General features: G+C 40.7%; 1 protein-coding gene across 2 annotated transcripts in view; it reads left to right on the plus strand.

Annotated features, from left to right (window-relative positions):
* Window positions 1-228: 228 nt before the first annotated feature.
* LOC147009486 (uncharacterized) overlaps window positions 229-27,460 on the plus strand; it is a 30,015-nt gene continuing 2,783 nt past the window's right edge. Inside the window, exons 1-3 of one of the 2 annotated variants that reach the window (XM_085862079.1) lie at window positions 229-380; window positions 5,515-5,671; window positions 11,255-11,365. In XM_085862079.1, the coding sequence (XP_085718205.1) occupies window positions 5,569-5,671; window positions 11,255-11,365 (214 nt within the window). In that variant the 5' untranslated portion in view covers window positions 229-380; window positions 5,515-5,568. Of the gene's footprint in view, window positions 381-5,476; window positions 5,672-11,254; window positions 11,366-27,460 lie in introns of both variants that reach the window. The other variant, XM_085862078.1, reaches the window with a different exon arrangement.

Below are 27,460 nucleotides of genomic sequence, written 5' to 3' on the forward strand. Positions count from 1 at the left end.
TCAAAACCTTTTTTAAAGCATATTCTAGGGTCTTGGCAGCCTGACTATACAGTTCAATGTGTTGAACTCTCAAAATACCTCCGGGGGTGCATCTTCCAGCTTGGCTTGTCGAATCTTCTTTTTCCCATTGTGTTTTTTTTTTTTCAGCGTTGGATATTTTTGTATGGAATGATTTTTATACGGATTCTAAGCTGGAAGTAATGCTCTGGTAATTCACGTTAGTGAGGGTGAGAAAAATATCGAGAGGGATTCGAGAAATGTAATATATAATAGGAAAGAGAAGAAGAAGATTCCTCCGTGGATCAAGCGTGGTTCCGTGTCCCTGGGATACCCACGGCGAAGGAAACATTTTCCAAAGCGAGTTGTGAGGACTGAGTCGGGTAAGTGTTTTACACATTTCTGTTTTTAAACATCTCTGTGAGGATTTAAGCTCGTGGTACAGATTATAACATGTTTGTTAAATATATATTTTATTATATACTACTTGGAACGAACGAAGAAGGTTCATTGTTTGAGAAATGGGAGACGCTGAAGGACGGTACCTGTGCGGGAGGACGAAAGTCCGAGTCTTCAGGTCTTTGGTGCTTCCAGTCTTGCTCTATGGATGTGAGACTTGGACTCTGACCAAGGATCTGAGACGGAGACTCGGTTCCTTTGGTACTAGGTCTCTTCGGAGAATCCTTGGCTGTCGCTGGTCGGACTTTATGTCCAACGAGCGGGTTCTGAGAGAGACTCAAATGAAGATTTGTTACCGACATGGTCCGTGAGCGTCAGCTGTGGCTTGTTTTCCTGACGCTGATCCTGTTCATCAGATTCTCTCAGCAAGGGAGTCTCCTGAGTGGAGGAGGCCAACGGGCCGACCACGTGCCTCGTACTTGCAGCAGGTTGATTGGCATCTCCAGGAGATGGGGATGGGCCAGGCATCTGCTGGGGGGATGGCCAGACGGAGGCCCCTGGAGTACTGGCGGAAAGTGGACGCAGCGACGCGCTGCTCTGGTGCATGCTCCCATACCTGACCTGACCTGAATAATAATAATAAATATGAAAGTGATTGTGAACTGCGTGAAAGGTTCTCAACGAAAGATGTGCAGAAAATCGAGTTATCGACTTCGACTCACCGCGAAAGATTGATGATGACCGAGTGGTGCCCTATAAGCTGTGAAGCTTGAGTGCGGGTGAATATCGTCACAAGTTAAACGAAGAAAAGAATCAAGAAATGACTTATCAGGAGGGGGCCAATATGGCATCATCTTCACAAAATGATATAATTCACTCTGAGGGTTCATAAATGGCCAGTGCCTGCAGGAATCAGGTACTCCCCAAAAGTGCTGTCTTGATCGAAGTCCTGCGGTTGAAGGGAGTGAAATCCCACTGAAGACGGCAAACCACGACGCAGCACGTGGTACGAAGCTCTGGGTGCAGGGAGCAAAATGCTGTTGCAGGAAAGGACCATGAACAGACACGTGGTACAAAGCTTCATGAGTCGAGAGGAAATGCGGCGCTGAAGATAGGGCTGTGATTGTGGTTTAACTCCAGTGAACTCCAGTGAACTTTTGTTTAACTCCAGTGAACCTCCAGTCCGTAAGTTATTTTCATGACTGTGTAAATTTCCTCACCGTCTTCTCAGCAACACAGAAATTCAACTTCCTGACATGTTTCTTATGAAGAGATTTCTGGGAGATCAGGCCTGACTTCAATTCTCAAACTTTTTCCTTCCACAAGTTACTTCTTGGAGGGAACTCACTTGCATTCCTCTTGTGGGACGTGCTAAAATATCGTTCTGTGTTGCTTCTCCTCACCACACTTGCATGTCTATGACTAATTAAGCACACACACTTTCCGTTGGAGTTTGGAAAAAATATATATATATATATTCTTTCCACTCATATTAAAAGTTGTAAGTGAATGTTGTCAACTTATTCTGTCGAGGTCCTGTCTCGAGTTCCAACATAAAATCAAAAACATATATAAATCTCTCAATGTAGGCATACTCGCGCAAGGATCACTTTACCTTGGGGGAGACAAGAACACCTGATGTGACGTTTCAACTTCAATCCTGTTATTATGCCACAGTGTATAAATTGCTCACCACTCAAACTGGTATCTGGAGGGGAGAGTGGTATAGCTTGGAAGGGATTATGGTGTATGATTTTCCTTTCTTAGCTCGCCTGTTCGAAGAACAGAGAGCTATAGCGATACCCCCGGCGTTAGCGTGAGCATCAGCGTGTAAATGTTAAAGTTTTTTGGTGTAAGTTATTTCCTTTCTAATGTTTTTATCTACCACACTATTTTTTACTGATTACAATATACAAACACATGTGTTGCTTAAAAATTATTTGGATCAGACTTCACTGCAATGCTTTATAAAAAAATATTATTCGACCAGTCTTTTAAAAACGATAAATGTATAAACACGCGAGCATTGGGTGGCTTTGACACCAACTCTCTGGTTTTAATTGGTGTTTTTACCTTCATCAGATTTTCTTTTCTTTTTTGAGATCAGAATAAAACACACAGCAGATTGCGGACTTCGGGTTCCAAATGACCTTGTTTGTTAGGTACTACTGTATTTTCAAGTGCGGTCCTGGGCGATATCTGAGAGTCTGGCGGGCAACATGTTGCCCATGAGCCATTGATTGGGGACCCCAACTCGAGGTGATCCTGCCAGCCCATAATCATGATGTAGGAAATATATAATACAATACAAACCCTGCTCCTGTCTCTGTGCTGTTCTTCTCCCTGTTTCACTCATTGAAATGATGTCAACAGATTGAATGAATGTGGGGTTGATGTAGCAGACGCTAAGTTGATATTTGGGACAAGTTGACTTGGGAGTCAAAGTTTGTTGTATAACTAACATGTCCTTGTATAGGAGTTCAAGGGAAACATTGGAGAACCGTTGGCCTTTCTGCACCATTGGGAAGGTATTGGAGTAAATGAGGAGCCAGTTTGTAAATGAATGTAAAACATTCAGTATGGGTTTGCTGAAGGACAATCACTTTTTAACAATTTGTTGGAATAATTTAAGGCAATTGCTGATTGTGTGGATGAAGCGGGCGCAGTGTGTGGAGCATAACTAGACTTCTGGAAGGCATTTCATAAATTGCTACACAAGGGGGTGTTCATTTGGTTTGGATCTGGCAGTCTTCAGTCCAGTGGCTAAATGGAGCAAGAACTGGCTTGGTGTAAAGTAAGCAAAGGGTGGTTAGTGGTGGGAGGATGATATCCTGGGAGGTTATAAGTAAATGAGTCCCTCACAAATCACAAGGGCCATTGACTTGCACAGAAAAAAAAAATACTTGGACGCACAATTGCCCAAGATGTGCAGGTGTTTGAGAGATGTTTTGGTTTGTTTCAAGCAGGGATATGAGGGTTTTGGGGTATATGGGTGTTTCCAGAAAATTTGATTTCTGAGGGGCATTTGGTAATGCAGGCAAATATTAACACCTCACAATGCTGCACATTTGTCTCTGGCTGAACATTTAGAATTTGGTGATTCTTCTCGCTCTTTCCTGTGCAGATGTACTCATTGTTGAATTTCCAAAGAAATTTTACGATCCAACAGTGTTCAAACTATTTTATGATACTGTTACGGTTGTGGGGTAGATGGAGGAATTTAATAGGGAATTTAGGATTGAATAGAGTAGTCTGGTCCGTGGACGTGTTGGAGGCGTCTCAATGTAATTAAGTAGGGAAACTGAGCTTGAGTGTTACGTGTCACCACACGGGGGTGAGGGGGGGGTGGTGTGGTGTTGATTAGCTAGGGTTTAAGAATAAGCTTCCCCAGTATCTGATTGCCACCTGTAACGTAGTCCGACATTTTTACATTTACAAACGTGTCAAGCAGGCAGAAGCCCCTCCTCCAAGGGTGACGGTGGACGAAGTCATGCCCCCGAGACTGATGATTGGGCCTGACATCAGAGGCTGGGCAGGCGTGCTGAGTGTGCAGAGACACCGCCTTCCCAGGTTTTCGTGCGAGCAAGCCACGTCCAGGAGGGGGGTTGTTAGGCACACGCAAGATGAAAGTGGAGTGCAGTGAGAGCGCACGCGAGAGGAGTGTTGAGTTCAGGGTGAGCGCATGCATGAGGCAGAGTTGAGTTGAGGGAAGGAACGCACGCGGTCGAGAAAGAATGTGGTTGGGAGATGGCCTGTATGAACAGGGCTTTATTACTGGCTTTCTTTCGACGCACAAAGAGGACGGCACAATTCTTGTATTCATGTTGAAGCGATTTGGCTCACGTGGTGAAGCAAGATGCTGGCCTTGGCTCTTGGTTGAGTCGAGAGGACGATCGACGCACGAAGCAGCTGCACTGGGTCTCTGAGCCTTGGTGTTGAGTGCTGCTCATGGATTGCCTGGCATACGTTTGTCCTGCGATGAGAGAAGCGACTTGGCGCCATTTTCTGCCATCTGCACGTGCTGGTGGAAGCGCCTCAATTCCAAGACCCACAAAGACCAGCTCTGGGCCAAGCGAAGTACACTAATAAAGGAAGGGTTTTCTTTTTATTTGGTTTTTCTCTGTCTGTTTTCAAGTCCGTGTGCAGAGGCGCCTCGACTTGGACTTATATTTACTTCAAGTTATTTTCATTACCTTTTGACTATTGTCCTTTGTCTATTTTCATTAAATGTATTCATTTTATGTAACTGTATCCGTGCATTTGAAGTGGGGTTTGAGTACAAGCCCCTCCCCCCACCCGCCCCCCTTCAGTTCTGTACTCCTCCGTCCCGACGCCATCGTGCCATTTTCCCACGCGCGCATTAATCTCCGAGCTTCGGCTCTGGTTCTCCAAGGGAGAAGTTCGTCCATCCGGGGCTGGCGGTGTTCACCACCTGTCACCGCAATTTTGGGTTGGGGGGTTAACCCTGAACCGGCAAACCCGGCGACAATACAAAGGTCTTCCTTTGTATCATTCAAACAGGTGACCCAGTAATAATTACCAGTGTGATGAACATGAACTGAATTCCCATGGACATGGCATCTGATTGTCATCAAAGTGGGTTCCTTTTTATAATACTTGAAAGTTAGTGTTATGGGGAACCTTTTTACCTGTCAACATCTGTGCTGCATGGATTACATCTGAGCATAATTACTCCTTCATGCACATCCCCTGTGCTTCTGTGTATGGCCTTCTCACCATTGAATGTCATCATCTTAAAATTGCTGAACAGGCTCAGATTTTATATCACGATCTTATCTTTTATATGTTTGAAACGTAGCCAAATCAAAATTTACATCAACATGTAATACAACGGCAGAATTGTCTTTAGAACCTGAAACATGTGCAATTGATTTTTGGGAGTGCCACAGGGTGTGTGCATGTGTGTGGTGAATGTTTAAAGTGCTGTAACTGATTTGGCCAGAGGACAAGGTCTGAAGTACAGAGGTGCTGTACTTCGCATGCCAGTCCTGTGTTGGATCAATGTACTCAGGGTGGAGCAAAAATGAGGAACAGTCACATGTTTACTGCTTCTTTAAAGGTTCCTCCACCATGCACGCTCAAGTTGGCTGTTGTAAGGATTCCTGTGGTGCACAGCCGGAATCGGAACAACTGACTACGCTCGAGTGTAGAATGAAGGTTGAGGAGTTGGAAGGATCTTCTGAGATTCTGCAGATAAAAATAGAGGATGTGAACTCCTTTGGCTTGGAAGAAGAACAAAGCGACCAACTGAATGGTGAGTTGTGTGATCTACATCACTTCTGATTGGATCTGTGTTTACTTAGCGCGAAGTTTTTAATTTTTTTGTGCACATTGTAGAGGCTCGTGGTCGACCTGGAGCAGAATGGAATGGAATAAAATGTAAAGGGAAAATGACAACAGCATCGTAGAAGTGAGAGTGAGATGAAGGGGAGGGGAGGAATTGTGGGGGTGAACACGTTGCACACAAGTTTATCCAAGGATTTACAAGGAATTGAGGTGCATGAGGAGGCCATTCAGCCCATCATGCCGCCACCACACCAATACCAGATTTAATCAATCCGTTGATACCCCTTCCCTTCATGTGCAGTTTTTTTTGGCTGCTACACTGGTACTCATTTTGCCAACCTGGTTTGCACCATTAGTGAAAGTCTGGCTTTGCTCTGTGGTTAACCTGCAGGCCCATTCATTGTCAATCTATTAATCTACAGGTGTATTTATTGTCAATCTATCAACCTGCCACACTGTCATTTAGTTTTCCATAAGAATTTTTGTTGTTGTTGTTGTTGTTGTTGTATTGCCCTGGACAGTTCTCTCGAACAGACCAGCGGCACAAAGACAGCTGAATGATGAATGATTTTTATTTATTTATTTATTTATTTTTTTACACTTCCATGACCTAATCTGTTGAACTCTCTCATACATTATTTTTAACAACAAAAACGATCTTATAATGCTTCATCTTCCTCTCTCACACATGTGGTACTCTTTACTGTTTCACAATGCACTACTCTTCTGCTATTTTAACAGACTGCTCTCATTTCGAGCTCTCCTTCATTCCTTGCCTAAAAAATCCAACTATTACAGCGCTTCTTCTCTCCATGCTCTGAATTCGCCTTCATTGCACCCTTCAAGAATTGTGTTAAATCGCATCTCTTACCTAAAACTTTTAAAAACCACAGTTTGCCATGGATGCTCGCTTTCCATCAACCATTCTTTTTTTCCAAATTCAGTGCCAACTCACCCCCCTCACCCCTCACTCTCACTCTCAAAGCAACCATCCCACTCTTCTTCCTCCAAGCCTCCCTCTCACCTCTTTCAAAAATCCCCCCTCACCTTTCTCCCACCTTTCATCCCCCTCACTCTTCCTTCTCAAAGTTGCCCCCCTCTCATCCACCAACCTGCCTCCCTCCACTGGCCTCTCACCTCCATCTCTTCACTCCACCTCCTCAAATCCTCAACTGCCTTCTTCCTTGTCTCTTGTCCCCCCTCTCCCCCAGCACCACAGAGCCTTTTCTCCTCATTCGGCCCCCTCCCCTCGCTGTTCTGCAATACCCCACACTCCTTCAGCAACCCTCCTTACCTGCCCCCCTCGTCCCTTGTCCTACCCTCCCCCTCCCCCTCCACCTCCTGCACCCAAAGCCTCCTCCCCTTCCTCTTCATTAAAAGTGTGGACCTCAAATATCCGGGGCCTTCGCTCAAACCTTTCAGATCTTTCCATACAGGTTGCCACTGACAAACCAGACATTATCTGCCTAACAGAAACTTTCCTCTCCCAAGACGTGTCTGACTCCCAAGTATCTCTCCCCGGTTACTCCCTCTTACGGTATGACAGACCTGAGCCTCGTCCTGGTGGAGGTGTTGCTCTCTTCATCAAAGACTCTATTCCTCACTCTCCATGCACTGCTCTCACTCCCCCACACCCCCAGGAATACCTCTGGCTTCGGCTTCCCCTCCACTCCCACCTCATGTTTATATGTGTACTGTACCGTCCACCAAACAGTGATGACTCCATCTACATCTCACTATCCGAAAACATGGACCATCTTCTATCTTCTCATCCAAACTCTCTCTTCCTCTTATGTGGTGACTTCAATTGTCATCACGCCAGTTGGCTCGGTGTGGGTACCTCTCTCACCTGCCATAGCACCTCAGCAAAAGCTTTCTGCGACTCATTGGGACTGACTCAATCGGTCAACTTCCCGACCCGGATCTCAACCAATGGTACTCCATCTCTTCTGGATCTGATTTTGACAAATTTCCCTGACAATATCTGCTGCTCTTCCTTCACTCCAATTGGTTCTTCTGACCACGTCCTTGTTAAAGTGGACATCTCTCTGGCTGTTATCAGAGAACCACCTCACCGCCGTCGAGTCTGGCATTTCACTCAAGCCGACTGGCAGGGTCTCCGAGCAGCCATCAAACTTACAGACTGGTCTCCTATCACTACTTTCTCAAACATCAACTCATCCTGGGAATTCTTTCAAAGAAACTTGCTTTCCCTCATGCACAGATTTATCCCCTCTCGTGTTCAGTTGTCTTACCCTTCCTCCCGCCCTTGGTTTACTGAAGCTTGTGGCGAGGCAGTTGTCCTGAAACAACTTGCCTTTGCCTCATGGAAAGCAAACCCAACTGAGGGCAATCTCAGTTCTTTCCACAAAGCTCGGAACAAGTGTGTATCTACCCTCAGGAGAGCCAGAAAACAACATCTTTCTCATCTCAAGTCTGAACTCTCATACCTCTCTCCCTCCTCAAAATCCTGGTGGCGTTTAATCAAATCTGTTTCTGGTGTATGTCCCCCCTCCATCCCCTCCCTTACCTCAAATGGCCGCACTGCTGATTCCACACGTGATAAAGCTGAATGTCTAAACTCGGTGTTTGCAGCTAAATCTTGTGTCCTAAACCCATCACTATCTCTACCCACTTTACCCAGTCGCACCCAACTGTCCCTGGACTCTGTATCCTTTTCTCCTGACAAGGTGGAGAGCTTGCTTTCAAACCTCGAGTCAGATTCTGCAACCGGTCCAGACGGCATCAGCCCACGTGTCCTCAAAGCCTGCTCTTCTGCTCTTGCTCACCCTCTCTCTGTTCTATTCACCCTCTCATTTGCCCAGGGTCATCTGCCATCTGCTTGGAAATCTGCTAACATCACTGCCCTGCATAAAAAGGTGCAAAAACAGATCCCTATAACTACAGACCAATCAGCCTTCTCCCAATCATCAGCAAGGTGATGGAATCCATCATCGCCTCAGATATGAAATCCTTCCTCTTCTCCAATGGCTTGATTTCCAATCATCAATTTGGTTTCAGACCAGGTCACTCAACCCTGGATATGCTGCTTCTGCTCTCCCATCAATGGATGGAGGTCCTCAATGCCAGACAGGAAATCCGAGCCGTATCCCTGGACATATCACGTGCTTTTGACACAGTCTGGCACCCTGCCCTACTCACCAAACTCTCTTCCCATGGTATTCAAGGCCATCTCCACTCATGGCTCGCAGACTTCCTCTCCTGTCGCAGTCAACGTGTGGCCCTAAATGGAGTTCTTTCATCCCCTCTTCCTGTGCAGGCTGGAGTTCCTCAAGGTAGCGTTCTGGGCCCTGTTCTTTTTCTGGTTTTCATCAATGATCTCTCGGACTCTCTGGAAAATCCTCTATTTCTCTTTGCCGACGACTCCACCCTCTGCCGTACCATCTGTCATCCCTCAGACCGGCAAGCAGCAGCTTCTTCACTCACTGCAGATCTGGATAAAATCACAAACTGGTCCAACACATGGAACATGTCTTTCAATCCAGACAAATCTCACACTCTCACTATGTCTCTTCGAAAGGACCGTTTACAAAACCCCCCATCCACTTTCTCAACAATCCTCTGGAAGAAGTCTTTTCTTTCAAGCTTCTAGGTCTCACTATCTGCCATGACCTTTCCTGGGAAAGTCACATTTCCAACCTCGCCTCAAAAGCCAGTCGCCGACTGGGAATCCTCCGTCGTGCTAAGTCCTTCCTCGGCCCTCTTGAGCTCCTGACCACTTACAAAGCTTTTGTCCGTAGCCTGATGGAGTACTGCTCTCCCCTCTGGGCTGGTGCTCCTGCCTCCCACCTTTCTCGGCTTCACGCTGTCGAAACCAGGGCATTTAAGATCATCGGCATCTCCCGCAATGAAGCTGAGTCTTTGGGCCTCTCACTCAATCACCGCAGGTTGGTCGGTGGTCTTTCTGTCTTCTACCGACTCCTCTCCAGCCTTGCCCCCCCTGCTCTCTCTGCGATCTCTCTATTCTTTCCCATTCTTCCCTCCAGGCTTTCAAAACAGCTGTTCACCACCACCTCTTATCTTCCCCCATCCAAATCCTCGATCTTTTCTACCCCCTATAATCCACCCAAGCCCACTTCCTTCATTTCTCCTACTTTCCTTCCTGAAAGTCCCTGAAATGTCCATCTTCTCTTCGCCATGTTCCCCGTCCCATCCCCATCCCTCTCCCTTCCACAGTTCACCTAATGTGTCTGTTCCCCACTGTTTTGTCCCTTCCACTCCCGCCCCTCTTGTCTCATGCCTCCTTGCTGTGAGTTGTGTGTTAGCTCTCATACGAGCCTCGACCAAGGTATACAAAAAAAAAAAAAATCTACCAGGAGCGACCCGAGATCCACCACATCCAGGATGGTGTACCCCCACCTTCATGAAGCCAGGGCCATGACAGAGTTAGAGGGAGAGAGGGAGAGAGGGCGAGAAGAGACAGAAACAAGAGGGAGTGGGCCGGTCCATGGGGCCTGATCGGTGCTCTGACTGTGGCTGAGCTGTCCTGACAAATCTGGTGGCAGCGAAGAGTGGGAATGATTTGGCCCCTGACTAGCATTGGGTGGGACAACCACCACAAAGAGGCATCCCTGATAGTTGCTCCATGAGGATTGACTTTTGAGACAAAAAAAAACACACAAACAACTCGTCACATGTTGTATCGGAATTGTATGTAATTTGAGAAATAATTCAGGTTGAGGAGAAAATATTTTTCTTGCCTTGTCTTTTTTGGTGGTTGTGATTTTGGTAGTGATCTTCCTCTTCTTCATTTTAATGCAGCACTATGCTGCACAAAGCATCATTAGCTTCGGTCCCAGTTGGTTAGGGCAGGAATTTAGAATTTGGCCATGGTGTCAGTGATTGCTCACCTACTCTTCTCCCATTTAATGTCCAGATAGTTGTTCTGTGAGGATTGACTTTTGAGACAAAAAAAAACTCGTCTTGTGTTGTATCGGAATTGTATGTAATTTGAGAAATAATGCAGGTTGGGGAGAAAATATTTTTCTTGCCTTGTCTTTTTTGTTGGTTGTGATTTTGGGTACTGGTCTTCCTCTTCTTCATTTGAATGCAGCACAAGGCTGCACGAAGCATCATTGGCTTCAGACTCGTTTTGGTTTGGGCAGGAATTTAGAATTTGGCTATGGTGTTGGCGATAGCTCACCTACTCTTCTCCTGTTTCATGTCCATCCGAGGGAGCTTTACTAATCGTTGTGCAATGGCGATACCGGGTCGGAATTTGAATCCAAGCGAGACAGCTTACAAGTGAGTGTGTGTAACTCGAGGCCATCCTGTCGGCCTGTGTGGTGGTGAAAATCTGACTGAAGTTGTGGTCGGGTAGGAAGCATCTCGTAACTTTGAGGCAGTTTGTGCAAAACAAAAGGCTTTCACACGATGTTATTCCTGTGGGGAAATGTTTTATTTTCTCTCCTCAAGGAAGATCTGAAATTACTGATTTTAATCAATGTTGATTTTGCTATTTTAGGAGTATTGAACCAGCTCTGAATGTGAATCAAGACTGCCTGCATTTAATAAAAGCTATTTTTTCCAGATTTATTTGTGAAGGTGGAAGTCAAAACTGAGCATGACATTGATGTCCACCTGGATCTCCCAAAGCCTCATGATTCCGATGCTACTTTCTTTGGGAGCCAACCCCATGAAGGTTTGTGTCAATGCCTATGCATTTTTCTTTGGGCAGTTTGATGATTAATTCTGGTGTTAAGCAAAAAAATCCTGACGTTTTGATTTCATTGCTTTAAGAAATAACCACGAAGGTACATCAATTTCTCAAACATCCATTATTTCCTCCATCATTCGGTGAAAGATTTGAGCCAACAATTATGTAATCCACCTCGTGCCTCCGCTCTGATCACAGATCTCCAAAAATGTACAAGCCCTGAACTCACACCTCTGATTTCTTCTTAAATCGACTCTGCCTCATGCGTTCCTCACACTGACCTCGTGCGTGCGCTCTGTCAATCTCTCGTCCTTTCCAGTATGATGCTCCCCCGTGCCCTCTCACAATGCACCAGGCAACTTACCTCTCGTTCACGCCTATGTATCCTCCACCTCCAGGGTGTGGCCCACTCGCACGAATTCCAGGAAGGTTTTAATTTATAAGCATGAGAGACAACTTGGTTTTAATTTTTCCCTGCTTGTTTTTTTTTATTTCCAGCATTAAAAGCGAACCAAACCACATGATGGTTGGTTATGAAACAAATGAATTTCACAATCTCGAATGGGACGATTTTTAATCAGGCTGACTCGTTCCCAACCTGTTTCAGTTTAAACTTCTGTCTGGATGAACTTGACACAAAACTCAATCTTATGGAGGTAAATGTTTTCTTTATTACTTTCATAATATTATCAGACAATCATCTTTATATACCCTAATAGTTATTCCCTCTGTTTTAAACAGCATATGGTGTCTGAGTTTCAAAATCGCAAGTCATCCGAAGAAGACTGTTGGGAAAGAACATTCAGTTTCACAATTGAATATTTACCTCCACCCAAATAAAAATGTTTCATGTTTTCAATGTTGTTTAATTGTATCTGCTTTGCTTTCAATTATTTAATTCTTTATTACAAAAAACTAGAAAGGGGGAGCACACCTTACCCCCTTACCCTCTCCCCCTTCCCCCCAATGACTCATTGCCCCCCTCATCCCACCCCTCCTCTCACCGTGAATGTGTGTGGGGAAGGGTGTGGGTGGGATGAAGGGGGTGGTGGGTCAAGGATGTAGCTTGTGTGGGTGGAGACAAAGAAGGGGGGAGTGAATTTTTTACTTAAATAAATGTGTTGTGTGTGTGGGGAACTCATAAACTAATCATTGTATGATGGATGTGGATGATTGTATGTATGTGGGTGTGGCTTGTGTGTGTGTGTGTGTGTGTGTGTGTGTGGTCTGTGTGGGCAGAGTCAAAAAGGGGTGGAGTCAAGTTTTTTTTATTACTTCATTTTTTTATTTATTATCTTTGTCTTTTGTAATTCCTGTGAATAAAGTGAAGCTAAAATCTCTTCTCCTTTTAAATCATATAATTTGTAAGTCCAAGGAACTGTCTCAATTGCATCAACATTTTTTAAAAGTTCATTCTTCCATTGTTTAATATAACCTTTTTCATAGTGAGATTTCCACCTCTATATTCTTACGATATCCCCAACTTTGAACTTGGGCTTTCTCAGATTAATCTCGTTTCATATTCTAATTTTGTAAATGCTTCTGATTGTTTCAATTTTGTTGAGGTATGAATCGTGTTGGACGAATCTGCAATGTCCTGAATTTAAGATAACCATTGTTGAGAACTGAGTTGAGTGAATTTTTTATATAATCTCTTTTAAAGTGTGATTAAAACACTCAATTACCTCCTCCTTTCCTTCACTAAAGGTGCTGTATAATGTAATACTGTAATCTTAAAGAAAATTCAGAAATGTTTTGTTGTTGAACTTTGTGGCCACAGTCCACATTTTTTTTTTTTAGAGTTTCTCTTGCTTTTATTAAATATCTTTTAGAAGGCTAACATCAGAGTGTACCTCTTTTGTTTTTCAAAGCAACAACCCACACACGTCTACTCCTCAAATCGATAATGGTTAAAGCATACTTGTACCCCTTACCATTATTGAGTTCAATCAAGTCAGCAGACCAGATATAATCAACTTCTTTGGAATAAACCTTTCTTCTTTTAAACTTCGTGATTATTGGTTTATGTAGTTCATCAGTTAATTGCTCTTCAATCTTAAGGCCCAGTCACACCTTGACGTTTTAGCCAGCAATGGCAACGTATTAAAATGTATGTAAAACACTGGCTTACGTTGAACTTTTGATGTTTTTTTTTTAAAGATTCGGACGTATTCATAACGACTTTGTCTTATGCATAACGTATTAGTAACGGACACAGAACGTTTCGTTGTGTTACAGATAACTTATACCAACGAATGCTGAACCTGTTGTTGGCCTTCACAACCTATGCCCAACGATAGTCTAACTTAGGCATAGCGCGCTGCACGCATCGCCGACGATGACGTGGCTTAGGTTATGAAAAGGCTGCCGCACAACGATTCAAATCATAACCGCCGCAGAGATGGAAGTGTCAACATCGCAGTCACACCTTGGCGATCTAGCCAGCATATGCCGACCTCTGAAAAATGCGTCTAAAACGCTGGCGCACGTCGAATACGGTATGGGTAAGTTTGGTATGCGTGAATAGAACGCTAAAGTACGCTATCATACGTCGTATTAAATGGAGTTCGTCTTGTAATTTTAAACATGTTGTAAATTTTACGACGTACTTGCTGTATGACACACGCTCCGCATGCGATGGGAATAAGTTGTACGCACGATATGCGATCGTTGACACACATCGACACACGTTACTTGAAAGGTACTCATAAGTCGAAACACGTCAAGGTAATGGTTAGCGTCAGTGTTCCAGACCCCCGGTTTTTTTTTTTTCGGTATGACGGTGTTCAGTGTACAGTGCGGTTGCGATTTAAATCGTTGAGCGGCAGCCTATTAATTATATTATATTATAACCGCACTAGAAATCGAAGTGTCAAAGTCACAATCATACCGAAGGAAGGAAGAAAAAAATAAAATAAAATAAAACCAGGGAGTCTCGAACATTGACGCTAACAATTACCTTGATGTGTTTCGACTTATGAGCACCTTACAAGTAACGTGTGTCACTGATCGCGTAACGTGAGTACAACACCTTACTCATAGGTTAGAAATAAGTTTCGGGTATGCTAAACATTACATCGACGTGTTTCGGCTTGTGTAACTTACAAGTAACGTGTGTCAACGATCGCGTGACGTGCCTACAACTTATGGCCAGCGTTATGCGGAACGTGTGAGTCATACGCTGGCATAAGTCTTAAAATTTCAAGCATGGAAAATTTGAGGACAACCGAAAAGTACAACGTTTAAAGCCAGCGTACAACGACGTATGTAAGTGTTTTTCAGCGTGCTCTCAATGTTATCAAAACTTACCCATAATGTATTCGATGTGTACCAGCGTTTTAGACAAATTTTCCAAAAATCGGCATAAGCTGGCTAAAACGTCAAGGTGTGACTGGGCCTTTAATGCCATCATTAGAGCCTATAAGTTTTTGTTTTTTTTGAATTTCCAAGCCCAAGTCTCAATTTAGTACTGATCAACTTCTTCACAGTAAACCTATCAAATTTTTCTCTCAACGTTGGATTTTGTATCAGACAAATTATACATTTGTCAATACACTTCGTGTTTTTCTTCCAACGTAGAGCTCTTTCCATAGTCAATATCGTGCTTCATACATACTTCATAAACTCTGTTTTTAGGTTTAGAACAAGGCTTTGGATTGTTGGCTTCATCTAATCTATTATCCACGTTTGTGCCCAGACCACAGAAATAATATTCTGGTGGAGGTAATTCCCCTGGTTTTCCAGTTGTTGTAAATTTACTTCCTGAAAAAAAACTTTTTTATGTCTCCCCCACTTTTATGCTTGGAGATCAATTGACACTTTTTAGAGCCACACACTAAACACATACCCTTTTGATAAACTATTATTTTTACTTTTAACACGTGAGATATTTTTAGTATTCATTTTCTTTTTACATTTGAGACAATAACTTATTCATTTATGAGAAGTATTAATATGCTTACAGGAAGAAAATATTTATTTTGATTTTTCTATCATCATTTGTAAAACAGCCCTTAATACCATAAGCACTTTAAGAAAAGCTTTCAGATTTTAATCTCTCATTTATTCAGGATTAAAATCAACTGCAAAAGTTCAATCTATATCTTTTCCCTTCCTTATAGAAACGACCTTATTAAAATATTCCTCATTCAACTTATTTAATTTTGAGTTTTTTTTTCTTCTTCACCCAAAACACCAATTTTAATCTTCATATCTAACCTTGAAAATGCTTCATCTAATTTTTTTCAATTTTTCTTTCTCTTCTACTTCACTTACCACCTTATCAACATCTATTCCCTCCTGTAAGGCTGTTGCCTTCTCAAAATTCAAAGTCTTTTCTTCTTCACCAAACACACTCATTTTTATCATTATATCAATCTTTGAAAATTATTGGTTTAATTTCTCTCACCTTTACCAAATTTCCTCACCATTTAATATTTTCACGTGTTCCTCTTCATCTATCTCATCAACATCCCTTTCAACCCTTGAACCATCTCCCCATGGAATATCATACATATATTCATCTGGATTTCTCGATATTCCCGGATCCAAAATAATTTTTTTTACAGCAGGAAACCAATAAAATTTCTTATGGACTTATAAAAGAACCTTGTATTTTCTCAACTTTTAAACCTTTTCATTATTAAACATCTTAAGGTCCGGTCACACCTTGACGTTTTAGCCAGCGATGGCAACGTATTAAAATGTATGTAAAACGCTGACTTACGTTGAACTTTTGATGTTTTTTTTTTTAAAGATTCGGACGTATTTATAACGACTTGGTCTTATGTATAACGCATTGGTAACCGACACAGAACGTTTCGTTGTGTTATAGATAACTTGTACCAACAAATGCTGAACCTGTTGTCGGCCTACACAACCGATGCCCAACGATAGTCTAACTTAGGCATAGCGCGTTGCACGCATCGCCGACGATGTCGTGACGTAGCCTATTAAAAGGCTGACGCACAACGATTCGAATCATAACTGCCGTAGAAATGGAAGTGTCAACATCGCGGTCACACCTTGGCGATCTTGCCAGCGTATGCCGACCTAAGAAAAATGTGTCTAAAACGTTGGGGCACGTCAAATACGGTATGAGTAAGTTTGGTATACGTGAGTACAACGCTAAAGTACGCTATCATACGTCGTAGTAAGTAGAGTACGTCAAGAAATTTTAAACATGTTCAAAATTTTACGACGTACTCGGTGTATGACACACGTTCCGCATGCGATGGGGATAAGTTTTACACACGATATGTGGACGCTTACACACGTCCACAAAGGCTACTTATAAGCTACTCATAAGTCGAAACACGTCACGGTAATGTCTTTTTTACGCGAAACTTATTTCTAACTTATGTTTGACGTGCTTTGAACCAATTCTTTACGTAGTCCCAACACACATCGACGTATGTAGACGTATTCCAATGACGTCTTCCGGTCGACAAAACAAATAAATTAACGTGTTTCTAGCTTACAACTGCCATATAAAGACGTGTTCCCAGCGGTTTTGGGAATTGGTATATAAAAATGCTGCTCATAAAAGGGGAACCCAACAGTGTTTTCGATTCCTTTTTGAGTCGATGTCCATGTCAGCAGTAACAGTATCAGTATCAGTATTAGTATTAGTATTAGTCGTAGTTTGTTCATGTTTGGCAGTAGTAGGTGAGTGTGAGGGGGAGGGTGTGGGTTATGATGGATCGTCCTTGCGTTTAACGATTTAACGATTTAAATGATAAACTCAATGATTTAAATGGCTGCATCTCCACTATTGAAAGTAGACGCTTGCGCTCAACAATTGGATTTTTTTTTACACTCAACTACTTTTAAACGGTACCACTCAGCTATTTTCATTGTTTACAATGAACGATTTAAATTGCTGTCACTCGCCTTTGTTTTTTGACGCTGGGGTTTGGAAATTTGAAGCGTTTCTTCTGAACGTGTTAAAACGCTCAAACTCGACTATTTTAAATAGACGCTGCCGATGGACACTTGGAATCATAGCCAAGCTAGACATCGAAGTGTGAACATCCTCATCATGCCGAAGAAAAGTTTGAAGAATGCTGCAAATAAGTGTCCTGGCCGTGGCCGTGGACGCTGATGCAAGGACGATCCATTATACCGATGTCTTTCAGCCTATGAGTAACTTAAAAGTAACGTCTGTCGATGTGTGGCAACGATCGCGTAACGTGCCAACAACACGTTAATCATAGGTTAGAAATAAGTTTCGGGTACGCTAAACATTACCTCGGCGTGTCTCAACTTATGATTAACTTACAAGTAGCATGTGTTGACGTCTGTCAACGATCGCAGACCGTTCATACAACTTGTGGCTAGCGTAGCGGAACGTGTGAGTCATACGCTGGCATACGTCGTGAAATTTCAAGCATGAAAAAATTTGAGGACAACCAAAAAGTACAACGTTTAAAGCCAACTTACAACGACGTATGGCAGTGTTTTTCAGCGTGCTCTCAATGTTATCAAAACTTACCCATAACGTATTCAACGTGTGCCAGCGTTTTAGAAAAAAAAAATCAAAAATCGGCATACGTTGGCTAAAACGTCAAGGTGTGACCGGGCCTTTAGTTAAAACCAATGTTGCTGGTTTAGCAACATCAGTATAAAGCCAATCTTTTATTGAAAACACCCCATTCTTGTGTTGTCGAACATATTTATTAAAATACCGTATACCCTTTTCTTGTAAGTATGCTTGGACACAGAAATTATAATTTTCTTGAAGCCTTCTTGCTGTCATTTATGTATCAGAAATATATGATGGATTAATATGACAGGTAATACCCCCCCCATCTTCCCATTGTTAAATCAGTTTGTATTCCCTTACTTATGATATAAATTCCTGTTCTTTGTGTTTTCATTTTATAAACTATGGCAAACCCATGATTGATTTTATCATTATTAATTTGTTTTATTTGTTGTTTGTTAATTGTGCTTCCACAAATGTCATTATCGGCACCAAGCAGATAATATTCTTCCTTCCGAAACTGATTTAATTCTTTCAGGTCTGCTAGATTTATTTTAAATGACCAATTATGCCCTAAATCATTCATATCATATCCCCGATGTTCTATTCTCATACAAACGATACACCCTTCTTTATAAAATTGTATTTCAATTGGAACTGTGAATTCTGTATGACCCGGTGATAAAATCAACATTCCTGTATTTTTGGAATACACAGCCATTTTATTTAAGGATATGTATTGTGATAAATCACTTAATCTCACCAAGACATTTGCGTCGAGAGGGCTTGGATTATTCATTAATTTATAAGCATTTCTAATAATAATATTTTTGTTATACTATACTTCTGTTATTTAGCCTGTGCCCTTATGCAATAATTTGAAAAATCAATATCCAGTTCTTGGGATACACCAAAGGTGGAACCATCTTTTCCAACATGTCATTTATATTAGGTTAAAAATTCGACATTTAATTTCAGTTAGTTTTTTTAATAGATTATATTCGATTTCCAACCATAATTTTTTTTTTTATTGTTGAGTTGAAATATCACATGCATAAATAATTGACCACAACACTTGGAATTTAATTCTTGGATTTGAAATGTTTGATTAGTACCATTCTGAAAGAATTTTGTAACTTCAACAGGTGGTGGAAGACCATAACTATCAAAACAAGTGGTGCCAGGCACAACAAATCCCGCCCATTTAAAGCATCAAGTTATTTTGGGGATCAAATTAAAATTTCATACATCCTTAACCTGAAATGTTGATTATAATGAATAGAATAAGGAATATTTTAGTCTTAGTTTGAAGTCAATTAAACCATTTTTGACGAAGTTATGAGCGAAAAACGATTTTGACCTTTTCGTGACCTGACCTTGACCTTTGATCTAATTGGACTCAAGAGTTAATGGGGTTGTCCGAGGTTCATTACCCACCTGTGGATACAATTTCACAGTGTTTGAGCCGGCCGTTTTCCCGTAAAGTTGTATTTTCGTAACCATGTTTTAGTTTTAATGGGAAATTTGTAATTTTGACCGATGACCATGACCCCCAAAACTTCGGACCCTTCCGATCTTCACAAATATGCATTTTTCACAGTAGGAATGGGTGGGATTATAGGTGACAAATAGAATAAGGTTCACTATAAGCTTAGTTTGAAGTAAATTAGATCATTTTTGATGAAGTTATGAGCGAAAAACGATTTTGATCTTTTCGTGACCTTGACCTTTGATCCAATTGGACCCAAAAGTTTATGGGGTCGACCAAGGTTCATTGCCCACCGGTGGATTAAATTTGAAAGTGTTTGCTAAAGCTGTTTTGCCATAAAGTTGCTAACAGACAGACAGACAAACAAACCGGACGATTACAATATTCCGCTCCCTCCCTCCGGGGGGTGGGATAATAATATTTGTCCTGATTATTATAAATACCAATCCAATGAGAACCGTTTCCATTATTTTCTTCCCAATTCATCATAATATTCTTTGTATATTCAGACAAGTTTGTTAATTCATCTGTCATACAAATAACCACATTATCAATTTTTAATTTCTTAGAATATTGGCAAGTTCTATATTTAATGTATTCTTTCCAAATTCTTTAAACCACTTATCAATGCTCATTTATTTATGAGAAAGATAGAATCCATGACCCATTTTTGTTAATTTTACACCATCTTGTGCTATAGAAGAAAGCATATCTCCAACTGACAATCTCGCTTTATCAGGGAGGCTTTCAAGTTTTTCATCAAAATCTACAATTACACTACTTCCACTAATTTGTTTCTTCAACTCTTTGTTATGTCTTTCCAATTCTTTTTGAGCCTTTATTTGAGCCTTCCTTTCGTTGGCAGTTTTCATCACTGCTGAAATATCACCCGTCAATGCTTCAACCACACTTAAACCAGCAAATAAAGGAATTAGAAATGGGAGAAATCCTCCACTTGTCTCTCTTATTGAATATTTCTTCAACATTGGTTTTGACATTTTAATTTTAAGTGAGCCAGTATCGTTCAAGTTTTTCACCTGTTCTCTTGTGAGCAAAACTTCAATTCTTACTGCTCCTTTTTTCTAAATTGCATTCACGTTAATCATACAAGGCTTTTTATTTTGAATTCAAGATGGGAGTTTACTGAGATTGATTTGATTAACATTGTTGGCACTTTACCACTCATTTATTTATCAAAAAATTACGTGAGACTAATCATAACACCATTAACTGTATTAATCTGTAATTCTGTTTCTTCCCAAAGCAAACAATATATATATATATATATATATATATATATATATATATATATATATATATATATATATATATATATATATCAACTTATTCACTCCCTCCTCTTTCAATATAAAGGGAAGTATCTACTCTTTTTGACGTTATAGTTTCCTTTTGAGTACTCAGGTCAATTGCATAGATTGTATGGAAGTTTTAAAATGCAACCATATCCAAAATGGGTTCTTGATAACCATTGCTTTCACACACCTTTTGGAAAGACTTTTATGCTTCAGCATCATCATTTTTATCCCAATCAATTTCCAGTCTGTTTCGTGGATAAAATGTTCAATCCAGAAAATTGCGAAGTTGTTTCACCTAAGCATTTTCACTCAACACATTAGTCTTATCAGTAGCAGTATCTCCATCTGGCTTTTTTAAAATGAGCCACAGGTATTGTGGCTTTCCTTGTAGAACGCTCAAATTCCATGTGTAAGTGGTTTGGTTTGTTTTAACGTGTTGACATCTTCTTTTAAGATATGATACATTTCGTGGTTTCTTTGAGTTAAGTCTTCCATTCAACATCTCATCTGTTTTAAGATTTGGAGTATACAAGATGACTACTGAACCCGTTGGGTTCCTGTTGTGACATTGGTTGATAAAAAACATCATTAAAAAAAGATAGCTCCAGCAAACTATACCGCTGAAGTTGTTTGCATTGATCAAATAATCCCGAAGAGTTGTTGACTGAATCGGGAATTGATTTTTTTAACAATTTTTTTTCATTGCCCGATTTGAACGAAACTTGATATTGCGCGTCAATGTGAAAAAAAAAAAAACGGAGAAAAGAAAGTCGAAGAAATTATTGTGCCTTATCTTCTAAAGGCAATTTTATTTATTTATGAACACGGAAGTTGTAGATCAAAATGGCGATGTTTGTTTATTTTCTGCTTAAAAAACTCGTTCTTTGTCTATACTAAATGTTTGAGATTTTAAAATTAATCATTTCAAAAAAAAGGTAGCTCCAGTGAACTATACCGCTGAGGTTGTTTGCATTGATCAAATTCTTCCGAAGAGTACTTCACTGAATCGGGAATTGATTTTTTTAATAATTTTTTTTGTTGCCCGATTTTAACGAAACTTGATACTGCACACCGCAGGAGAATGGTGAGTAAGGTGGCACTAAACTTTTTGAGCTATCATGTACCGTTTTGGCTGTATTTCAGGAACATACATACATACATACATACATACATACATATATACAAGATGAGAGTTTTAGTTATATATCGATTGATTCACTAATATACCAACTTATTTTATCAATAACATATTTATTCTGATCACTAAAAGCATTACCAACACCAAAAAGTAATCTATTTTCATGATCATTCCTTTGTAGTTGAAATGTAATTTAAGTCCAAACAGAACTTTATCATAATCACAAAATCCAAATATACCTTTAAGAGGAACTGCCTCGGTAAAACTATTTTCTGTTTTTGTATCATCATTATACATTCCTTTTCTTTGACTCCAACTGGGGTCTGCGTTTGTTTCTGTTCTCATATCAGGAACAAAACCTTTGACAGCACGCTTACCCATTCTATCACAAAATGAATATGGTGTAAATTTCATCATTTCAGATGTGTGTTTATGTGTGTGGGCCACGACTCAATCTTTACATTATGGAAATCTTGGATGGGTTGAGGAGAAAAATTATGAAAGTTTTACAAAACATTGTTATCTTCTCTCAAAAATAATTACATGAAGCTAAAGTCGGATATTATTTTGAGGTTGATTTAAAATATCCTGAAGAACTCCATAAGAAACATAAAGACCTTCCATATGCACCTGATAAAGAAAGTCTGAAGAAGGAATGGTTTCGCGGTTATCAATAATCCTTTCTTACAAAAGGCAAACACACAAAAAAATTACTTACGACATTATATGATAAAGGGAATTATGTTTTACATCAAAGAGCCTGGTGTTGGCGCAGTGGTTAGGGCAGCGGCTTGGGATCCAAAAGGTTCTGAGTTCAAGCCCCGTTGGGCCACTGAATTAATACACCAGGGGGTTGACTCAGCCTGTCATCCTTTCGAGGTCGGCCAAATGAGTACCAGTATACTGGGCCGGTGTATACCCCGGTCAAAATAGGTGTACCATATCCCTGTGTCGTAAGAGGCGACCAGGGTTGCGTCAGGAAGGGCATCCGGTGTAAAACATGTGCCAAATCTCTATGCGGATCATACGGATGATCCGCTGTGGCGACCCCTAACGGGAGCAGCCGAAAGCAGAAGAAGAGGAGTTTTACATCAAAGGAATTTGTCAATATTTATCTGCTGGCTTAAGAGTAAAGAAAATTTACAGGATTTTGAAATTTAAACAGTCATTGGTTAAAAAAGTATATTCATTTTTACACACCAAAGAGAACACTTGCTGCAAATGATTTTCAGAAGAACTTTTATAAACCAATTAATCATGCTGTTTTTGAAAAGACTATGGAAAATGTTAGTCAAAATGTTGCCCAAGATGTGCACGTGTCTGAGAGACGTTTTGGTTTGTTTCAAGCAGGGATACGAGTTTTGGGGTGTATGGGTGTTTCCAGAAAGTTTGATTTCTGAGGGGCATTTGGTAATGCAGGCAAATATTAACACCTCACAATGCTGCACATTTGTCTGTGGCTGAACATTTGGAATTTGGTGATTCTTCTCGCTCTTTCCTGTGCAGATGTACTCATTGTTGAATTTCCAAAGAAACTTTACGATCCAACAGTGTTCAAACAATTTTATGATACTGTTACGGTTGTGGGGTAGATGGAGGAATTTAATAGGGAATTTAGGATTGAATAGAGTAGTCTGGTCCGTGGACGTGTTGGAGGCGTCTCAATGTAATTAAGTAGGGAAACTGAGCTTCAGTGTTACGTGTCACCACACGGGAGCGAGGGGGGGGGGTGGTGTGGTGTTGATTAGCTAGGGTTTAAGAATAAGCTTCCCCAGTATCTGATTGCCACCTGTAATGTATTCTGACATTTTTACATTTACAAACGTGTCAAGCAGGCAGAAGCCCCTCCTCCAAGGGTGACGGTGGGTGAAGTCATGCCCCCGAGACTGATGATTGGGCGTGACATCAGAGGCTAGGCAGGCTAGAAAAAAATGAATAGTCAAAACATAAGACTTGCTACATCTTGGAAACAAGCATCCAAATTAATTAATAAGCCAAGTTTTCAAAGAGCAGAGGTGTTTTCAGTGAACTTTTGTGCTATTCATTTGAACAAAGAAAGCACTGAAATGGATCAACCTATCTCCATAGAGACATCAATGTGAAAATGTGACAGGGTCCCTTACGGGAATATATATATATATATATATATATATATATATATATATATATATATATATATATATATATATATATCTCTTCTTCTTTCAGCTGCTCCCATTCGGGATCGCCACAGCGGATCATCCGTTATGATCCGCATACTGATTTGGCACAGGTTTTACGCCGGATGCCCTTCCTGACGCAACCCTGGTCGCCTCTGACGACACAGGGATAAGGATTTGCTTTCGCCATGATTCTGGGCTGCCCTACACCCTCTCATAGCACAGCCCAGTGCAGAGCTCCCGTCCTCAAGCAATCCTCCAACCCAAGCCTCCGAGTAGCCAGATTACAGGCGCACACCACTACGCCCGGTGATATACATATATATATCTATATATATATATATATATATATATATATATATATATATATATATATATATATATATATATATATATATATATATATATATATATATATATATATACACATACACATACACATACACATACACATACACATACACATACACATACACATACACATACACATACACATACACATACACATACACATACACATACACATACACATACACATACACATACACATATAGCGTAACAATAAAATCGGGCTTGGGGGGTTTTAATGGGCTTCCGCCACCTTTTTTTTTACTTGATGGTGACGTGTCACCATGAGCAAATATTTGTTGGAGCTATGATGAGTTTTGGTGTCAGTCATGTAAATTTTTGTAAGTGCCTCAGAGCCCCTGAAGAAAGAGGAGGAAGATGTTGAGGGATTTTAGGGAAGAAAAGTCTCGAAAATGGGGTCTAAAGGAGGTAAAACAAGGGAAATTGGGAGGATTTTGGTGTCAGCCAATAAGTTTTTTTTCCCTTTCCCCCCCCCATTCACTTAAATTTTTGAGGTGCACAAGAAGCCCCAAAGTCCTACTACTCCTGTCAGCAAAGCAACGGGTGATACTTGCCAGTTACATAATAAACCTTTAACATTGCGTTCTTCCAAAGAATAACCCAGCAATCAGACTGTCTGTCAGCGCCATCTTTCCAAGCAAAAACAAGCAGAAATATATCAGATGTGAGGTTAGTCTGTATGACTCTATATAGAAATATATTACTCCATTTAACTTGTAATTTTGCATGAATGACTAACACGTACCCTTTTGTGCATTGCAAAGACTAACATGTGTGCTTTCTGGTGAAATTTCATTGCAAAATAGCCTGAAATTCCCCTTTTCTAAGGCTGCGAGTTTTCCTCTATAATCGGCAACTCTATGTGATTAACCCGAGTCTTCCCAACAGGGGTCTTTTTGGACTCCAAGCATGCATTTTCTATTTTAGTGTAACAATGTATTTCATTTTTTTATTACTTTGTTTACCTATATGTGCTGGTAATAAATATATATGATGTTTCAAAATCCCAACTTGCTGCACAGAGTTACAAGGAAATCCTTTCTGGGGTCCAAAAAGACCCCAGTTGTTTTTTTTTTAATTTTTACCTCTGCCACCAAAGGTGAAGGAGTTTGTTTTCACCCCTTTCTGTCTGTTTGTTTGTGTGCAGGATATCTCAAAAGCTTGTGGATGGATCTGGATGAAATTTTGTGGACAGTTTGTGTGTGTGACAAGGACGAACTGGTTAGAGTTTGGTGAAGATCCGGATCCGGATCTGGCTACGAGAATTTTTAAATGAGTCTTCGCCATTGAGAGATCGGGCCAAAAGTGATTATTTAGCATGATGTCTCAAAAAGTTGTGGACATAGTGGGACGAAACTGCGTGGACGCATTGAGTGTGTGGCAAGGACAAATTGATTCGATTTTGGTGAACATCTGAATCTGGATCTGTATACGAGAATTATTATCTTGCCAAAACGAAGTTTTTGCAAGATATGTTAGTCAGCTTGTATGTTTTTTTTTTTGTTTGTTTGTTTGTTTGTCTGTAATCATGTATAAAAAATTCTGCAGAGCACAGTTGTCATCGGAAATTTTTGTAACTTCACATATCAGAGGCCTATAGAGGTCCCTTTCAGTGCACAAAATTTTGAAGGTCAAAGGTCAAGGTCACTTTGGCGCAAATCAGGGGAGTCGACGAAACCCTTATTTTTTGAGTAATTTTGATCGGATCGTCTTCAAACTTCATGGGAATATAGTTCATGGTCTGGCGCTCAGCTGATTAATTTTTGGTGGCGATTGGCCTTGACCTTCATATGTTTTTTTTGTTTGTTTGTTTTTTTTGGTCTGTAATCACGTATAAATCACTCTGCAGAGCACAGTTATCATTGGAAATTTTTGTAACTTCGCATATCAGAGGCCTATAGAGGTCCCTTTCAGTGCATAAAATTTTGAAGGTCAAAGGTCAAGGTCACTGTCGCAAATCAGGGGAGTCGACGAAACCCTTATTTTTTGAGTAATTTTGATCGGATCGTCTTCAAACTTCATGGGAATATAGTTCATGGTTTGTCGCTCAGCTGATTATTTTTTGGTGGCGATTGGCCTTGACCTTCATGGTTAGCGCCTCAGGTCAAACAAATTTGACCCCAAGGTCAAATTTTCAAGTTTTAGGAACCATATCATGTAGTACCTCAAATTGAACACCTCAATGAGTGCTTTCTAGATATGTCAATCTTGAGACATTATGACGTCATTTGGTGACGTTATGAGGCAAAAGCATATTTTTCATGGTTACTCTGTAGAACGATTCTCATCGGAATCTCTCGTAGGCAGATATTCCTCAAGGAGTCGCTCCTGGTGGATAGCAGCTCTGTTCACCTCAGTGTGACCTTAAAGAAGTCACACGTGGTTACCTTTTGGCAAGATCACCACCCTGCTGGTGACATTGGTTTATCACCCTGTCACCCTGCTGGTGACATTGGTTTATTTAATTTTTAAAGTGATTCTTCACCATTGAGAGATGGTGCCAAAAACCATATATAGCACAATATCTCAAAAATGTATTGAGCCCAATATATTCTCATGGATCAGGCGTTAGATGGCGGAGGTATGCGCTCGACCGAGTGCCCTTCTTGTTTGCATGTATGATTACTTCATGTGATATTTGTGTCGAAAAAGTCTTCCAATTTTTTTTTTTATTCTTATACTTGTTTACTTTTTCCTTAAAACATCATCCAATCAAAATAATTATGCTTCATCTCTGATGTGAAGCTACAGTGGAATGAGTGAAATTTAATGCTTCTGAGTTGGGGTCATAAAAGTCCCCAGTTGGTCAGTTAATTTTAGATTTTATATTTATTTTTATTTTTCTATGCTTTTTGACTTTGTGAATAAACACCATGTTTATTCATTGATGTGAAACTTTGGAATATTACATGAAATGGAGTGGTTTCTGTGTTGGGGTCTGAAAAGACCCCAGGTGGTAAGATTAGGTAGTAAAATATTAAGGACAAGGGTTAAGAGGTGGAGAAAAATCACAAAGTAATCAAACAACTCTGGAGTCTCCCTCTCTGTTCATCATAAGCTTTTTTTCATTCCAATATTTAAGTGAGGATGTTGATGAAATATAGAGGACGAGTTTGAATGTTCGG

The sequence above is a fragment of the Eptatretus burgeri genome, chromosome 17, assembly GCF_056783735.1.
Source record: "Eptatretus burgeri isolate ZD-2024b chromosome 17, Ebu_testis_v1, whole genome shotgun sequence".
In the NCBI taxonomy this organism is placed as follows: domain Eukaryota; kingdom Metazoa; phylum Chordata; class Myxini; order Myxiniformes; family Myxinidae; genus Eptatretus; species Eptatretus burgeri.